The sequence below is a fragment of the Tupaia chinensis genome, unplaced genomic scaffold (genome assembly GCF_000334495.1).
Source record: "Tupaia chinensis unplaced genomic scaffold, TupChi_1.0 Scaffold000495_1, whole genome shotgun sequence".
In the NCBI taxonomy this organism is placed as follows: domain Eukaryota; kingdom Metazoa; phylum Chordata; class Mammalia; order Scandentia; family Tupaiidae; genus Tupaia; species Tupaia belangeri.
Window position 1 is genome coordinate 2,184,813 of NW_006160007.1, and position 16,666 is coordinate 2,201,478.

The window sequence follows — 16,666 nt, forward strand, 5'->3', positions numbered from 1 at the left end:
AGAGGAAAAAGGAGAAAGCAAGCCACCATGTCCAGGACTTGAACCATGGCTGACCATGTGGGAGGTTCCAGCACTTGAACCACCATGCCACCTGCTGGTCCCACTGTAACAGTAGCAGTTTTAAAAGCACTGTTCAGTAAGTCATCAGGTAAGTAGGATATTATGACCAGATATGGAAAATTAATCATCACATACAAAGTACATTTTGTATTTGAAGAATACTTGTACAAGAGGATTTTGGAATACAGCCTCCTAATGTGTCTTGTGAAGCTTTTGTTCTGACTCTTAGCAAGTGGATTTATTTTTTCAAGTTTCACTATAGGGCATGCAAGCTCAATGGAGAGAGAGAGATGAGAAAACAACCCCCTGGGGGGATGATCATGCCACAGTCATTTCCCCGCCATTCTCTCAGGAATTTGGGTGTGCATGTACATGTGCCTGGTGTGTTTTTCAAGCGGCCAGATCCAGGATGTAAACTGCACAGTCATTCATGTGGGATCCAACCATCTTATCTACCACACTACTTGCCGGACCCTCATGGCTGATTTTTATGAAACTTATCTTTTCAATTGGCCCCTGGACTTGCCGAAGGCAGCCTGATCTTGAACATCTTTTGTACCTTGGAGTGGAGTGTGTGGGAAGTGCTGAACATGGGCTGAGTTACGGGAAGGAACCAGTCACTCCACATTAAACATGACCCGATAGGTTAGCCCTCGGAGCCGGTTTGCTTCCATGTGGGTTTCCCTTTGTGTTCTCATGCATTGTATTGTATGTGCTCAAAAGCAATTACTCCGACGAGGAATCCATAGGCTTTGCCTTCCCTATTGCTAACTGATCTTGCTTCACTGTTTAGCTTGTAGCAAAATAGCTAATCATGGCTTTGCTGCGTTTTCACAGAAGCTGGGCCTTGAAACCACAGCCAGAGAGCAGACACCTGTCTTAAAAAACAAAGAGGGAAGAGATGCTGATCTTGAGGATGAAGTGACCCTGTGCATAGCAGAGCTGGCACCAACGAGCTTCCTTGTGGCTGTGCAGGAGAGCACACAGCCCTACCCCCTTCCCCACTCTCCTTAGCTTCTTTCTGTTTCAAGTCTCCTGTCCTGGTCAGTGACTTCAGGAATGTCTTCGAACATTAGTTTGCTACTTCCCAGGTCACTGGGTTCTTGAATAACGCTACCTTACCTTTCCTCAACACGTACCTCTTGAGCATCGGCCTTCGTGTGGCAGGAGCCAAACTTGAGTTCCGTCACTGAAATGGACTCAAAGCCACTTACCAATATGCAGTGAATACTTGTGATTGGGGACTATGGGCAATGTGAAAGAGCCAAGAGAATTTTAGGAATTATTCTGACTACAGGGTTTAGGTGTGACTTTGAATTCCTTTCTCAGGGACTAGAACTTCCACCACTTCATTCTGCTGGGCAGAAAGGGAGCATTAGGGGCAAAACCCCAACCCGCTTACATGGAGAGGACCAGCTGCACAGCCCATGGGAAAAGTGTCCAGGCAACTGCTCACGAACATGAGGCATGACAAACGTGAACGAAGCTGTTTCCTCAAGGGTGGCCTGAGCCATGGCTACAAAACATTCTGTTGTGGGCCCAGTGACAAAGTACAAAAGAAAGTCTGGGAGAAGGAACTTTCCCTGACTGTGTATATGAAGTTTGGCTCTGGGGCAGAGACCACAGGATTTTGTCGGTGTCTCCCAGGTTTTCCAGCTTTGGGCAGGACCAATTCCCACAGAGGGCCTGACTCAGAGGTGAGATACTGTCCTTAGATGGCCCAGAGGGCAGGGGAAACTGCAGGGCATATGGCAAGACATGGGTGTCTCAATGCCTGGTGCTCAGGGGGTGGCAGGGGAAAGTGTGCAAGAGGGCCTTGGACAATCCGAGCTATTTCTGTCATGTGATCTCATCAATGCCCACCCAGTGTGGTCGGGAAAGGCTGGCCTTACGTACTGTCAGCTGGCTCAGGTAGGGTCTCCAGGTTCCATTCATGAGGCTCTGCCGGTATTTCTTCGTAAAGAAGCCGAGGTAGGAAATGAAAGCCGTGATAAGCAACACGTCGCCACACAACGTCCTTTCCTGCTGCTTGAAGCTCTGCACGGCTTCGGCCCACCTCACATTTTCAGAAGCGAGTCCTCCAACCTGCCATTCCAAGGCCAAGGAGGGGAGGAGATGTGTCATATCACAGGCTATGGGGCTGTGGATTCAGTCCTGGAGAACACGCATGGCCGGTTCCACTGCAGGATGGCTCGGAACATCTTTTACACAGCCCTTTCCATCAATGGAGGCTTGGGCTGGCTGCAGCTGACATTTCAGTGAACAAGCCCTGTTCTGTACTACGCGTTATGTGGGCTGGAGAAAGATGACAGGTTTTGAATGCAGGCTTCCAAACTTACCCCTTCCGTGTGTGGAGAGTGAAACCACCCACCTCAAAGGACTGCCCAGAGGATTAATTGTGACTGTGCATGCTAATCACTTAGCACAATGCCTGGTCCCTAAGATGTGTTAGAAAATGAGGCATCTCTCCTGCTTCCTCCCCAAATGCTGGGGAAATGAAGATAAATAAAATCAAGCCCGTGCCTATAAAAAAATCCACAGTGGGTGGGGAGGCAGACATGGTAATTAAGTCAATGTTTGAATAACTGTAAGTATGAAGAATCTTCAAAAAGCCCAAGGGAAATGCATATTATGAAACAACTACGCATGGATTTCAAATTTTTTGCATCAAAATAAACTCATACCTTTATTATTCTGTAAATTTTTTGAAGTGCCCTCAAATTTGAGTTTATACCAAGGACCATGGACAGCAGAATGGATCCTACCTGGCTGGCCCAGAAGAGAACCATTCTTTGCACAGGGTGCTGTGAGGTGCATGGTGGAGCTTAGTTTTCTGCATTAGGATTAACCCCTTATGCTCTTTTTTTCAGAGTTGATCTATGAAATGCTAGCTTTGTTCTTTTAAAAAAGATTAATTTGTATTGTAATTTCAAGTTTACATATAATATTTGCACGTATTTGTTGGATATGGTGTGGTTTTTCCAAATGTGTACAATGTGTGCTGGTTAAGTCAGGTTACAATTATACACCATCTCCTTCATTGGTCATTACTTCATGTTGTACACATTCGAAATCCACTCTGCTGGTTATTTTGGAATAGATATTGAATTATCACCAAGTTTCCTTACTTCATTGTGCTATTTTTTTTTTTTTCACCCTTAGGCTTTTGCCATAGGGTGTGTGCACTTACCAGAGTGAGATAGGAAGAGGGAAAGTGAGAAATCACTTTCTGGGGTGATGGCCATGCTGCAATCCCTTCTTTTCAATTCTCCTCTTAGGATTTTGGGCACACATGAACACATGCCCAGTGGTTTTTAAGCTGGTAGGTCTGGGACTCGAACCAGGGTCAGCCATTTGGAAGTCCAGTGCCTTAACTACTACGTCCCTTGCTGTTCCCTGCGCTACAGTATTCTATACCCCATTTCACTATTGACACGCACTCTTGTCTTTGTTAACCATCTTTTTCCCATCCCCCCATCCCTCTCCTGTTTCTGCCTCTGGTATCCAACATTACATTCTTTCTAATACTTTTATGCATTTGAATCTTCTAGCTTCTGCTAAAGAGTGAGGACATACAGTATTTGTCTTTCAGGGCCTGGCTTATTTCACGCAGCATTATTTCCTCTGGGTTTGTTAATTTTGCCTCAAACTACAGGAATTTTAATGCTTCCTGAGGCCAGTACATGAATATGTAAGTCAGGGCATGTCTCCCATGGGCTACTTGATACATCCTGGGCTACCCCCTCCCCATAAGCTCTACAAAAGAACTCTATGCCTGGACCAGGGCATGCATTCATGCTTTTCTCAGGACTCAGTCCCTGCATCCCAGCACATTTTAATATTTGCCCCCTAGTCAAAGCGTTGCGAGCTCTGTTCATCTATTTTGCATCTCTGCCGCAGTTGACAAGCACCACTAACGTAATTAAAGCTCGGCCCACAGAGGCTCACACTCACCAGGCGGTTGGCAAGGGAGATGGTGCCGGCGGTCATTTCAGCTTCTTGCTGACATTTGAGTTTGTCTGCTGTTGCTTTCTCAAACTTGGCTGTGAGCTTTGCCAGGTTTTCATTAAGGTGCTGTTTAAAAAGGAACACAAGGGCTGTCAGTAATTCCTATCAAGTCAGCTCCTATCCTTGCAAGATGAGATTCACGTGGAGGTGATTCTGAAGGAGGTGCTTTGGAGGGGAGCTTTAAAGGACCAGAAGCCAAATAGGGATGATCCCTGGGGAAATCCTGGGGAGGGGAACTTCAGCTTGATGTGGGAAATGCAAGTCTAACGGTGTCCCAACTCTAGGTGAGAGAACTGAACTTCCATAGGCCAGCGCCTCAGTCAAGAGCTAAAGGTGTTCCGGAGGAGGAGCGGAAGAGGAGGAGTGCATGGACTCCTCCTTTCCTTGTGTCAAGGAAAAGTGGGTTCCAACAGCCTGACAAAACAGTGTGAAAGCAGAAACACATGGAAGGAAGGGGAAGCAGACTATTGTCAAGAGGCTCCGGGGTGAGCCTGAGAGGGATACTGACTGTCTGCTGCAGCTACTCTGGTGCTGGGCTGTCGGAAACCTAAGTGCTGCCTTTGCTCTAAGGTCCTATGAGATCAAGCTCACTTTTACTTAACCTTATCACTTCTTTTCCATTTTCACAAGTATAGAAAGTTTTAAAAAAAGATATAGTTTCATTTTTTTCCTGAATTCATTAAGAATTTAGAATGGAATAGCTGTTGTTGCGCTTGGAATACATATTTGCACTCACAAAGACACACAGACACACAACTGAAACCTCCAAATGCATCTCATCTCTGTGCCACTCTAAGGGTCGGCTGCTTTGTTGTTCATTATTGAAGAACAAAAGAAAGAAATTTCGGGCCAAGTTTATACAGTCCAGCAGTTCAAAAAGCAGGTAGTGAGTCATCCAGTTAATGACGGCAGACTGGCCACACTTATGTACCTCCTCATCTTCCCATGACATCTCTAAAATACTGATGGGGCAGGCATGGAGGCGTCTGAGGAATGCAGAGGACCTGAAGCTGTAGTTGCTCACAGTTCACCAAAAAGGAAGTTGATCAACCTGCAGAGCTCCCTCCCCAACTGGAAATGTCAGGTGTTATCAAGGGGAGGTGAAAATAGAAAGGTTAGTAGGAAATCTACTGATCCCTCACCCCCTGTCTCCACCCACATGGTCAGTTTGCCAGGCATCTGTGTCCTCAGGCAAGAGAGTCAACAGCGGCAGAGAAAAGACACCCTTTTTAACATTTAGGATGCATCCAGCATAACTCATCTGATCTTACAAAACAAATTCTACCAGTCGACCAGCTTGGTCCTTGCCTGCAGAGCTGTGTAATCAGCTTTAATTGCTACTCTTGTAACATGAAAGGACAAGAAGATATTTAATAAAAGGCTAGATTAAGGTAAGGAGGAGAAACAAATAATCTGGGAAAAAAATAGTTAATATTTGGCAACAAAAACTACCACGAAGTTATAATCTTCCACAATTAGTTTCTTTGAGAGATTATAAATGTTTCATCATTAAACCAGAATAGAGTGCTATTTTATAAAAGAATAATATCAACAACGAAATAGCTTTTATGGAAATTGTCATTATTGTAAATATAAAAAAAATACATTCAAGGAAAGGGTTAAAATATGAATGTGAATGGGACCAGCAGACGGTGTAATGGTTATGTCGCCAGACTTCCACATGGCCGACTGTGATTCAAGTCCTGGACCTGGCAACTTGAAATTCACAACAGGCATGTGTGCATACTTGCCCAAAGTCACAACAGGAGAATGTAGGAGAAAGGACTGTGGTGTGGCCATCCTCTCTTGGGGGATGATTTCTCGCTTTCTGTCTCTCTGTCTCTCTCTGTCTTTCTGGCAAGCATATGTGCCCTATAGCAAAAACCTCTCTTAAAAAATAGGAATGTGACAAAATCTAGAAGTATAATAAAACATACAGTGACAAAAACATAAAAAATACAGGACTAACGTAGGAGGTCCAATATTTGACCAATATGCATTCCAGAAAACAAGACGGAAGTGAAAACAGGGTGCCAGATGGTGATCCAGTGGCATTGTCACATGGGAAAGCTCTGGTTGGCAATTTATTATTGGCAATTAATTAAATCATTTGAAAATACTATGCATGAGCCAAACAGAACACGAGTAAGCCGTCTCCCTGAGCATGGTGTTCGTGATCCAGGTTGGAAGGGACTGGGGGTGGATCACGGTGCAGGAACTGTCTCTGTCTCTCTCTGATGGAGGAAATAAAATAAACTTTGGTGGGGGAGGTTGGGGAGAAGAAGATAGACAGAATATCACCAAAAAAGAACACAAAATACTTTTCCAGGACTGAAGCAAATAAATTTCGACATGCCAAGTGCAAAGAATAAAAAATGACAGCTAAGCATTTGATGTAAAATTTCAGACTTGAAGAATAAATGAAAGGTTGGAAGACTTCCAGAAAGGGGGAAAAGCAGTGCATATACAAAGGAATGGAACCTTGACCATTTGTTAGACTTTTCAATAGACAAGAACATAAAGCATTCATGTACTAAGGGACAAAATTAGCAACTCAGAATTTGATACTCAGCAAAATTATGCTTGGTTTAAGAATAAAATAAAGACACTCCACGATTTTAACATTTCTGAAAAACTTTTGAGAAAGAGTTGTAGAAAAATAAAAGAAGAAACCGAGGAGGGAGAAGGCAGAGGGTTCAGAAGTCATTGGAAATGACTTAAGAAAACATCGAGGGCCAGAACCGTGATGCAGCAGTAAAGCGATGTTTAAGGAAGCCAGTTCCAATCGCTGGCCTGGTGGGCCTGAGGTACACTGGGCACATGGGCTAATGCCCAAGATCTGATAAGCTGGAAAACATGAGGAAGGAGATTTCAGTGCAAATAGACTCTGTCGAGAATGTGCGTCTCTCTTTTTCTCTCTTTCACACACATATACATGCATGCACTCTGTCATAATTAAAGAAAACTTTTTTTGTTAAAAGAAAGAAAACAGTGACACCTGTTTACTCTCCAACAGTAACAAGAACTCTGAACTCTGAACAAGGTACAAATGTCTTGGGAGTAGAAAGGGATTTGATAGAATACTAGGTTGAATGGAAAGTTTAAAAACAATGGAGGCGGAACCAACAGTTGGTATAATGGCTATGTCACTGGACTCCCATGTAGTTGACCGTGGTTCGAGTCCCGAACTTGGTGGCTTAAATTCATGCTAGATGGGTGTGCGTGCGTACCCAAGATCCTGAGAAGAGAATGGAGGACAAGAGATTGTTGCGTGACTATCCCTCCGGGGGGTGATTTCTCACTTTCTGTCTCTTTCTCTCTGTCTTTCTGGAGAGCACACATGCCCTATAGCAAAAACCTCTCAAAACCAACAAACAAACAAACAAACAAAAAAAAACAAAACAAAGCTAATGGAAGAGAAAAAAAAAAAAAAAGTAGGGGCCAGCAGTAGCATGGTGGTTAAGGCACTGGACCCCAACATGGCCTACTGTGGTTTGAGTCCTGGACTCAGCAGCTTGCTTTCTTAGTTTCCTTCTTTCTCTCTGGTCAAATTAAAATAGCAATAATAATAAAAATAAAAATTAAATAATGAACTATTAAAAATTTCCAGGGGGAAAAAGAGGTCGTATAAAAAAGAAAATGTAATTATAGCATACCACTTAGATCTGCTGTAAACAATAGAGACAACATATATTCACAGAATATAAATGGAATTTATTGATTTTTCTCAACTTTCTAAAAACAATTTTTTGCTATAGGGTATGTGTACTCACCAGACAGGGAAAAAGAAAGAGGAAGAGAGAGAGGGAAAATGAGAAATCACCCCTTAGGGGGGATAGCTATGACATAATTCTTCTCCTCCATTCTCCTCTCGGGCTTTTGGGTATGCACACACATGCATATAGTGTATTTTCCAAGCAGCCAGGTCTGGGACTTGAAGCACACACATGGCCATGTAGCATCCAGCTGCCTTAACCACAATACCATTCGGCTGGCCAGATTTTTTTCAACTTCTTTTTTTTTGAGAGGTTTTCACCAGAAAGACAGAGAGAGAGACAGAGACAGAAGGTGAGAAATCACCCCCCCAGGGGGGATGGCCATGCTGCAATCCCTTCTCCTCTATTCTTCTCTCAGGATCTTGGTTATGCATGCATACATGCCTGGCGTGAGTTTAAGCCACCAGGTCCGGGACTTGAACCATGGTCGACTACATGGGAGTCCAGCGACATAGCCATTACGCCAACTGCTGGTCCCAAATTTTTCAACTTTTTGAAAAGCATATTATCTAGTTTTTCAGAGAGAGAGAGAGAGAGAGAGAAGAGAAAGAGACATGACATTGACAGGATCTTGCTGCCGTGATCTACCCCCAGTTTCAGCCGGCCCCAGATCGTGGGCACAAGTGTACCTGATGTCGTTAGTGGAGATCTCTGGACTCAAATCCAGATCATGGTCTGTGGATGTGGATTAGTATTGTAGAATGTTATGTTTTCCTGCTAAACCAGTCTGGCACCATGAGGTTTTCAATCCTTTGAATCAACTCCTGGACAGACAGACCATGGGACCCCTAATTTTGCTTACAGAAGAAAATGTAATGTTTTCAGTCTTGGCCATTACAAAGCAAAAAAGAATGCTGAGTAATGATAACAGAAGTTAGTACGTAGAAGGAAAGGAGAAGAAGGAAGGGTAAGGGTAATAAGCAGTTTCGTGCCTCAGATAAGGGACTGATAACCAGAATACACATGGAAGTCAAGGGGCTTACCTGAAAAAAAAAAGATCAACCCAATTAAAAGATGGGAAAATGAGTTGAACAGACAACTCTCTAAGGTAGACATACAAATATCCAAAAACCATGTGAAAACATGCTCACCATCCCTCATCATAAGGGAGATGCAGATCAAAACCACAATGAGTTACTATCTAACCCCAGAAAGAATGGCTAAGATTAAAAAAAAAAAGATAAGTGCTGGCAAGGCTGTGGTGAAAAGAGAACTCTCCTACACTGTTGGTGAGAATGTAAATTGGTCTAGCCACTGTGAAGAATAATACGGAAGCTCCTCAAAGATCTACAAATAGAACTCCTCAAAGATCTACAAATAGGACTACTTTATGACCCAGCAATTCCACTCCTGGGTATCTACCCAAAGGTAGGAGAATGCTCAGTGAGAAAAGTGTTTGCACATCTATATTTTTGTGGCATTATTCACAATTGCTAAGACATGGAACCAATTCAAATGTCTACAAGCAGATGAATGGAATGAAAACATGTGGCACATATACACTGTGGAATACTATTCAGCCATAAAAAAACAACAAGACCCTAGCATTTGATAGAAAGTGAATGGATATGAAAGATTTATTGCTGAGTGAAGCAAATCAGGCTATGAAACAGTGACATTGTATATCTTTACTTAATATAGACTGACTGTCCGCACTCGACGGAGGAAATTAAAAGATCAGAGGATATAGAAATATGGAAAATGGTTACAAATACTGGAAACAGTGTGGGAAGAGAGTGGGAAAAGGGAGAGAGTGAGAAGAAAGGGCTCAAGGAGAAAATAGAGAGCCAAGACATTTAGGGGACACAGAAATGGATGATTATCTGTTGATAACATGTATGGTATCTTCAATTGGACTGGTGTGACGTATATTCATGTCGGGTAAATTTACTTTATAAGTGGTAATGATGTATAATGATTGAATGTATAAAATTTTTAAAAAGATGAAGGATACTTACATAAAAGTAATTTCATACAGAACAGTTATTGGTTTATTGTAATGAAGTTGCTTATCTTAAATACCTTGGTTATGAAAAAAAGAAAAAAATAATTTTTTAGACCAATGGTTTAGATAAAATAAAAAAATAAATAAGCTGCTTCACCTGGAAATCTGAGGGCTCCAAGGAAGCTACCTCTATGTGACAGAACAAGAACTAAGGTTCTGTCAACTAAAACTAGTTGCCATGTATTGGGGAGACATGGGAGGAGCAATCTGTAGCCTCTGCTAGCTAGCAGGAAGTCAACTGTCTAAGACACATCAAGAAAGATACCAGAGGAGTACCATGGACAGAAGTCAGAAAGTCAAATTAGCAGAGAGCAGAACGATCATGTAAACTAGCCGGATGAGTCTAGTCTTGAAAAATGTAAGAGCTGATGGGATTATGGCAAAAAGCAACGAAGCCATCTGTCTAAATGAGAGGCCTCTGCTTAACTCCAGGGTCAGGTAATGCTTGGGAATCTTGATTATCTTTAGATGAGCCAGAAATCAGATCTTTATATAAAACTGCTTTCTGTTTTAAATATTGGCAGTTAATTAAATCACTTGAAAACAGTATACATGAACCAAATAGAACACAGTTAAGCCACCAGGTAGCAGGTTCTGAGGAGGCCACAATAATAAGTTGATTCTGATAAAAGAATCCAAAGGGGACTGCTGCTTCTCATTAGAAGTCCTTCTCTAGTATATGATATTTTATCCTGTGTGCAATTACATGCTTAATGAAAATGTCTTGCTTGTTCTTGTTTTTATAAATTGTAGCATTAATACATGTTCATTATAGGAAAAGACACAAAATTTAATAAAAAAATCCAAAATCCACATCCAGAGACCACCACTGTTGACATTTTTATGTATTTTCATTCTATATAATCAAAATGAAATTGTATCATACAATCTGTTTTGAAATATGCTCCCTCCCACTTTATGTATCCTAAATATAACATTTTTTACTTGGAGTTATTCAAACATCCCCAAAATGAGGTGAGTGTGTGTGTGTGTGTGTGTGTGTGTGTGTGCGTGTGCGTGTGTGTGTGAGAGAGAGAGAGTGATTATAGAAGCTAGCAATGTCCTCAGTGGCTATAGGACCCACATAGGTGTCTATATTAAGGATGAGTGTCAGCCCATTTCCTGTTAGTAGTAGGAAGTGTCCACATTCTTGGAATGTTGATTGGCATGAGTATAAGCAAAGCATGGGGAGGAGGTTGTTAAAAGCAAGAATAATTTTTTTTTCAGAAAATATTTTGGCAGAAAAGAAGTGCCTTCCTAAGGTAGCCAAGTATTTAAAAGATATTTTGCTTTCGCAGGTTGAGTGGGCTCATCATGGGAATGTTGGCTACCGAAAAGGTATAAACATTTTCAAAACGTTTTCCTTTGCACCAACTGTTCCTTTAGCTAAAATAACTTTGAAAATGCAGTTTTTGTTACACTTTTCCGGAAGAGACTAAAGAATATGAAAATTATCAGGAGGTCTTTTTGCCCCCCACCCAAAAGCAGGAACGGGGATGTTAGAGTGTTTTGAACTTGGTGTTCTTTGAAGGGGGCCATTGTTGTGGTTATCGGCACCTGTTTCAAGTAGACCTATAGAGCAAACATTTTGAGAGGAGATTGGTTGCTACACTAGTTTCTTTCATAATAGAGATTGGTTGCAAAGGTCTTTGAAGCTTTAGCTGTCACTTTTCTTTTTTCTTAGAGAGATTTTTGCTATAGGATGCATGCGCTTTTTAGAGAGACAGAGAGACAGAAAGTGAGAAATCACCCCCCAGAGAGGATGGCCACACTGCAATCCTTTCTCCTCCATTCTTCTCTTGGGATTTTGGGCATGCATGCACACACACCTGACATGAGTTTCAAACCACCAGGTCTGGGACTCAAACCATAGTCAGTCATGTAAAAGTTCACTGACATAACCATGATGCCATGCCATTTGCTGGTCTCAAAATGTCCACCTTTTGTTCTTAGTTATCTATTATATGAAAGTGTTAAATTCATTTGTGACTAACAAGAAAGAAGTTGGTTTTATGGGCAACACTGTTTATCTGTAATACATGTCTGTCATCTTTTCTTCCCTCAGAAGAAAGGAGAAAATATTTTAGAACCCAAGTTTTAAACTAGTAGTCTAGTGGATTTTTCTCCTTTGGCCTACACAGTGTTGGAGAAAGATACTTAAAAAGTTGTCTCTATGGGACCAGCCCCATAGTGTAGTGGTTAAGCACCGTACGGGGGGAGCTGGATCCCACATGGTTGACTATGGTTGTGAATCCCGGCCCTGGTGGCTTGAAAAACATGCCAGGCCCAGGCATGTGTACCCAGGATCCTGATGGGATAGAGAAATGGAGGGAAAAGGATTGTGGTGTGACCAGGTCCCACTGAAGGGTGCTTTCTCTTTCAATCTCTCTCTTTTTCTCTCACATTCTTTCCCTTTCTCTCATGCATACAGATAAGCCCACTGGCAAATAAACAAACAAACAAAATCATAAAGAAAACCCACAAAATTTCTGTTGAAAAGTGAGACTTTCAATACAAATTTGGTTTCCCACTTCTCTTTATCAATCTTAATGTTTGGCACTGGGCAATGAGCAGAGGTGACTGCTTTAGGGGCCAGCAGGTAGGGTCAGGGAGGCTCTTGGTTACTCACAGCGATCTTGGCCTTGATGGCAGCCAGCTTCTCCTGGGCAGCTGTGAGGTCTGCGGTAGCTTTGTTCAGAGCCTGGCGCTTGGGTTCCACATCACAGAACACCTCGTAGAACCTCACGATGTTTATGACCCAGGAGCAGAGGCCTGCGGCCGCATAGGACTTAGTGGCCACGAACTCGGGATTGAACTCGGGATCTTGTAGATAGGGCTTGATGGCTTTAAGGCAGTTCTCATGTATGTTCTCTTTGTCAAAGTTGATGAGTGAGTCCAGGAAGCCATCCACTTTGGCCATGGTGACCTTAGCAGCCTTCCAGCTCCGGTCCTTGGGCACTTTGCCCCTGGGGGCCATGAGCACCATCACCGCAGCGCTGACGTTGCTGACGGCCAGTGGCGGGGAGCCAAATGACTTCAGCTCTGTCAAGTTAGTCTGAGAAGAGAGAAGGAGGTCATTAGAGGAAAACGAATGGGCTCCCTTTGTCCTCGGCCACTAATGGACTTAGGCTGTGGAGCCATCAATCTGCAAGGGCTGCTTTGAAGCCTGCAGCAGCCCACTGAATGTTAAATATCATGACTCATCAAAAGGAAACCAAAGCTGCTCCCCCGTGGCTTCCGACTTCCATGAATGGTGAGCTGGGACTTGGCTATGTTCTTTCAGCACTTCAACTCACAGCCCATTAGAAACACACAATTATTTCACATTCGGCTGAAAAATATAAGGACGCCAACATACTCTGAAATATGCAGTGTGCCATGAATAAAAGATAAGGTTATTATAAATTAATTTCCATCTTGCATTGAAGAGAATAGCACTGTAACCCAACTAATATTTTCTTCTTTAATTAAAATGCTTTGTTCCATGAGCTTGTTCTAACCATACTTGACTGTCCTGAGAGCAAAGTGGCATTTTCTGCCAAGAAATAACTCAGAAAGAAAGCTGGGCACAGCCTAGCCAGCCAGCTGCTTCTGCCTGGTCTTAGGTTTGTCCTTTGCTCCAAGTTTTACTTGCTCCAGAAAGACCAGGCTAAAAGGGTTGGCCATGGCAAATCCCTGAGACTTTCTAGGCCTTGGTGCCTTTATCTGTGAATTCGGGACAGTGGGACCCATTAATCTGCACAGGAAACTGTGTTAGAAATGCATGTGGATATAGTCTGAAGTTTTGCTTTGACACCCAACAAGAAACCTGTGATCTTGACACCACTTGTTTATGGGGCTGATGCTGTAAGTGAGGGGAAATCTTGGCATCAAAACTTAGAACCTTTTCCAAATTAATTGGAAGTGCTCTTGAACCTGAGTACCCACAAACAAGGGGGATAATTTCTGGTTTCTAATGGGAGTACCAAGAAGAGTCCTCCATTTGTCCTTACAACTGGTACCATGTGTGGTCATGGTCAACCCATCATAGAGTGGAGGAATGGAGGAAGCAAAGGGATGCTAGCACACCTGCTGCAGTGTCTCCTGTCAGGTGACAGGGGGGCAAGGTGACAAAACACAGAAAGAAAGAAACCTCTCCACAACTAAAAAATAGTATACATTAAGCATGTTCAATAGACTGAATTAGGAATACAGAAAACTGTATAAAGATGAGCTATCCTTATGGTCTAGTCATTAGGCGAGGAGTCAATCCCACATAGTAGACTGTGGTCTGAGTCCTGGCTCCAGCAGCTTGAAGACATACCAGGTATGTGTGCATGCATGCCCCAAATCCCAGCAGAATGGAAATGTGGAAGAGAAGGGATTTTGGCATGATCATACTCCCTTGAGGCCTACTCTCTCCTTTTCCCCTCTGTCCCTCTCTCTCTCCCTGGCAAGCACATGTGCCCTCTGGCAATAAAAAGAAAAAAGAAAAAAGAAAATAATGTATGATTTGGAAAATGAATTCTATAACCCAGACATATAATTGCTAATATTTCAACGAAATTTGTTTTAGTCTTTTCCATTTTCATATATATCTACAAGGGATTGTCAAAAAGTTTATGGGAAATGCATATTAAGAAAAAGCTATGTATGCCTTAAAAATTTTTTGCACCAAAATAAACTCGTATATTAATTCCACTTTTCCATGGACTTTTTGAAGTCCTCATGTATAAATTAATCACAGTTCTTTTGGCTTTAATAATGTAAAGCCTAGCTGAAGTACATGGGCCACTTGTCTAACTCACACATCTGGGAAGGGTAGGCATGGCATTGGCTGTAGGGATGAGCGGAATTGCATTTTGATGTCTGCAGAACTCTCAGGCCCTTCTCTTGCTTCTGTGTCTCCCTGTGCTTTGGATTCTCTTTTGCACACCGGTTTCCTCACCTTGCAAGGCCCGTAGCCTAACTCACTAACTCTGGATCACTTTCTCTCCCCTCTCTATGTTCTAGCTACAGCTGCTACCGTTCAAAAAATTTTTTTTGATTTGATTTATTTTATTCATGATATAGGGCATATGCATGTGCACCAGAGAGCAAGAGGGAAGCACCCTCCGAAGAGCCTCATCGTGCAGCAACCCCCTTCCTGTAGCCATCTAGCGCCTCGGGATCTTGAGCATGAGCAGACATCCCTGCACTGTTTTCAGGCGAACCTGGGGATTCCAACCTGCATTTTGTCCATGTGGCCTCCAGCACTGCAGTTCAGTGTACTACTGGCCATGCCCCATGCGGCCTCCAGCACTGCAGTTCAGTGTACTACTGGCCATGCCCCATGCGGCCTCCAGCACTGCAGTTCAGTGTACTACTGGCCATGCCCCATGTGACCTCCAGCACTGCAGTTCAGTGTACTACTGGCCATGCCCCATGGGGCCTCCAGCACTGCAGTTCAGTGTACTACTGGCCATGCCCCATGGGGCCTCCAGCACTGCAGTTCAGTGTACTACTGGCCATGCCCCATGGGGCCTCCAGCACTGCAGTTCAGTGTACTACTGGCCATGCCCCATGCGGCCTCCAGCACTGCAGTTCAGTGTACTACTGGCCATGCCCCTGGGGCCTCCAGCACTGCAGTTCAGTGTACTACTGGTCATGCCACCAGGCCGGGCCCCTTTCAGGGTTGTGACTTGCAGTTTATTCCCGTCTCAGGACCTCTACCCAAATACTTTTTTCCCAAGCCATTTCCATGGCTGATATCTCAACTGTCAAGATTTTAATGTGAACACCTTTCACTCCAAAAGATTCTACCATTGACCTCCACTTCCTATCCTAGCACCATAATGATTGCTTTAGAGCACTTACTGCAAACTGAAATGATGATCAGTTTTCCTTGCTGATTTACTGTAGTCCTCTTCTTCATGAGAACAGGGAATCCATGTAGCTTGTTAGCCATGGGAGCCTCAGTGTCTTGAACAGACACCGGTGTACAGCAGGGACTCATCAAAATGTGCATTGAAGGGGCTGGCAGGTAGCGTGGTGGTTAAAGTGCTGGACTTTCACATAGCTGACTGCAGTTCAAGTCCCAGACCTGGTGGACTGAAACACACACTGTGTGTATGTGTATATATGTGTGTGTGTGTGTGTGTGTGTGTGTGTGTGTGCCCAAAACTCTGAGGGGAGAATGGAGGAGAAAGAACAGAGGCATGGCTGTCCCCTCTAGGAGGTGATTTCTCACGTTTCCTCTCTCTGTCTCTGTCTCTCCAGTGAGCACATATGCCCTATAGCAAAAACCTAAAAAAAAAAAAAAGTGCACTGAACAATTGAATGGAACAAATATGTGCTGGCAAGTCAGCTCATATCCTCAGCTTTGCAACCAGAAGAGAAAGAGACTTTTTCTCCAGTGCCAGTACAAATTTACAAAGCCCTAGGCAATGAGCTTGTTTAGTTAGGCATGGTGCTTCAAGCCAATTACCATAGGGCAGGCAAATAGAATACAACTAACAGAAACCCAGTGTTGGAAGAAGCATTTCTCAGAAGAAACAGATGCTGTCTAGAGTGAGCAAACATCAGGCACACTCGGCTCCACACTGCTTGTGTCTTGGGACTGCTGTTAGCTGTGGCCTTAACCTCAGCAGCTCTTCCTCTGGGATCTGCCTGGTGGTTGTTCTTCTCCAAGGCTTTCCTCAAACTTCTCCTTCTCAAGAAGGCTTGCACAGGTCACCCTCTTTAATGCTGCAATCTCCTGCCACCTCCCACTCTCTCTCCCCAGCTGCTCATCTCTGGTACTCCTTATTTGTCTCTGGAATTTTCCCTTTTATTATGCTTCCAGTCTCTCAGTCTTAGA

General features: G+C 43.3%; 1 protein-coding gene across 1 annotated transcript in view; it reads right to left on the bottom strand.

Moving 5' to 3' along the window:
* The window catches only part of DNAH9 (dynein axonemal heavy chain 9), a gene marked incomplete at its 5' end in the record, with an annotated part of 330,910 nt that overhangs the window by 105,791 nt on the left and 208,453 nt on the right, over positions 1 to 16,666 (bottom strand). Inside the window, 3 exon segments of the mRNA XM_014590899.1 lie at positions 1,957 to 2,145; positions 4,015 to 4,134; positions 12,479 to 12,904. Coding sequence (XP_014446385.1) covers positions 1,957 to 2,145; positions 4,015 to 4,134; positions 12,479 to 12,904 — 735 coding nt within the window.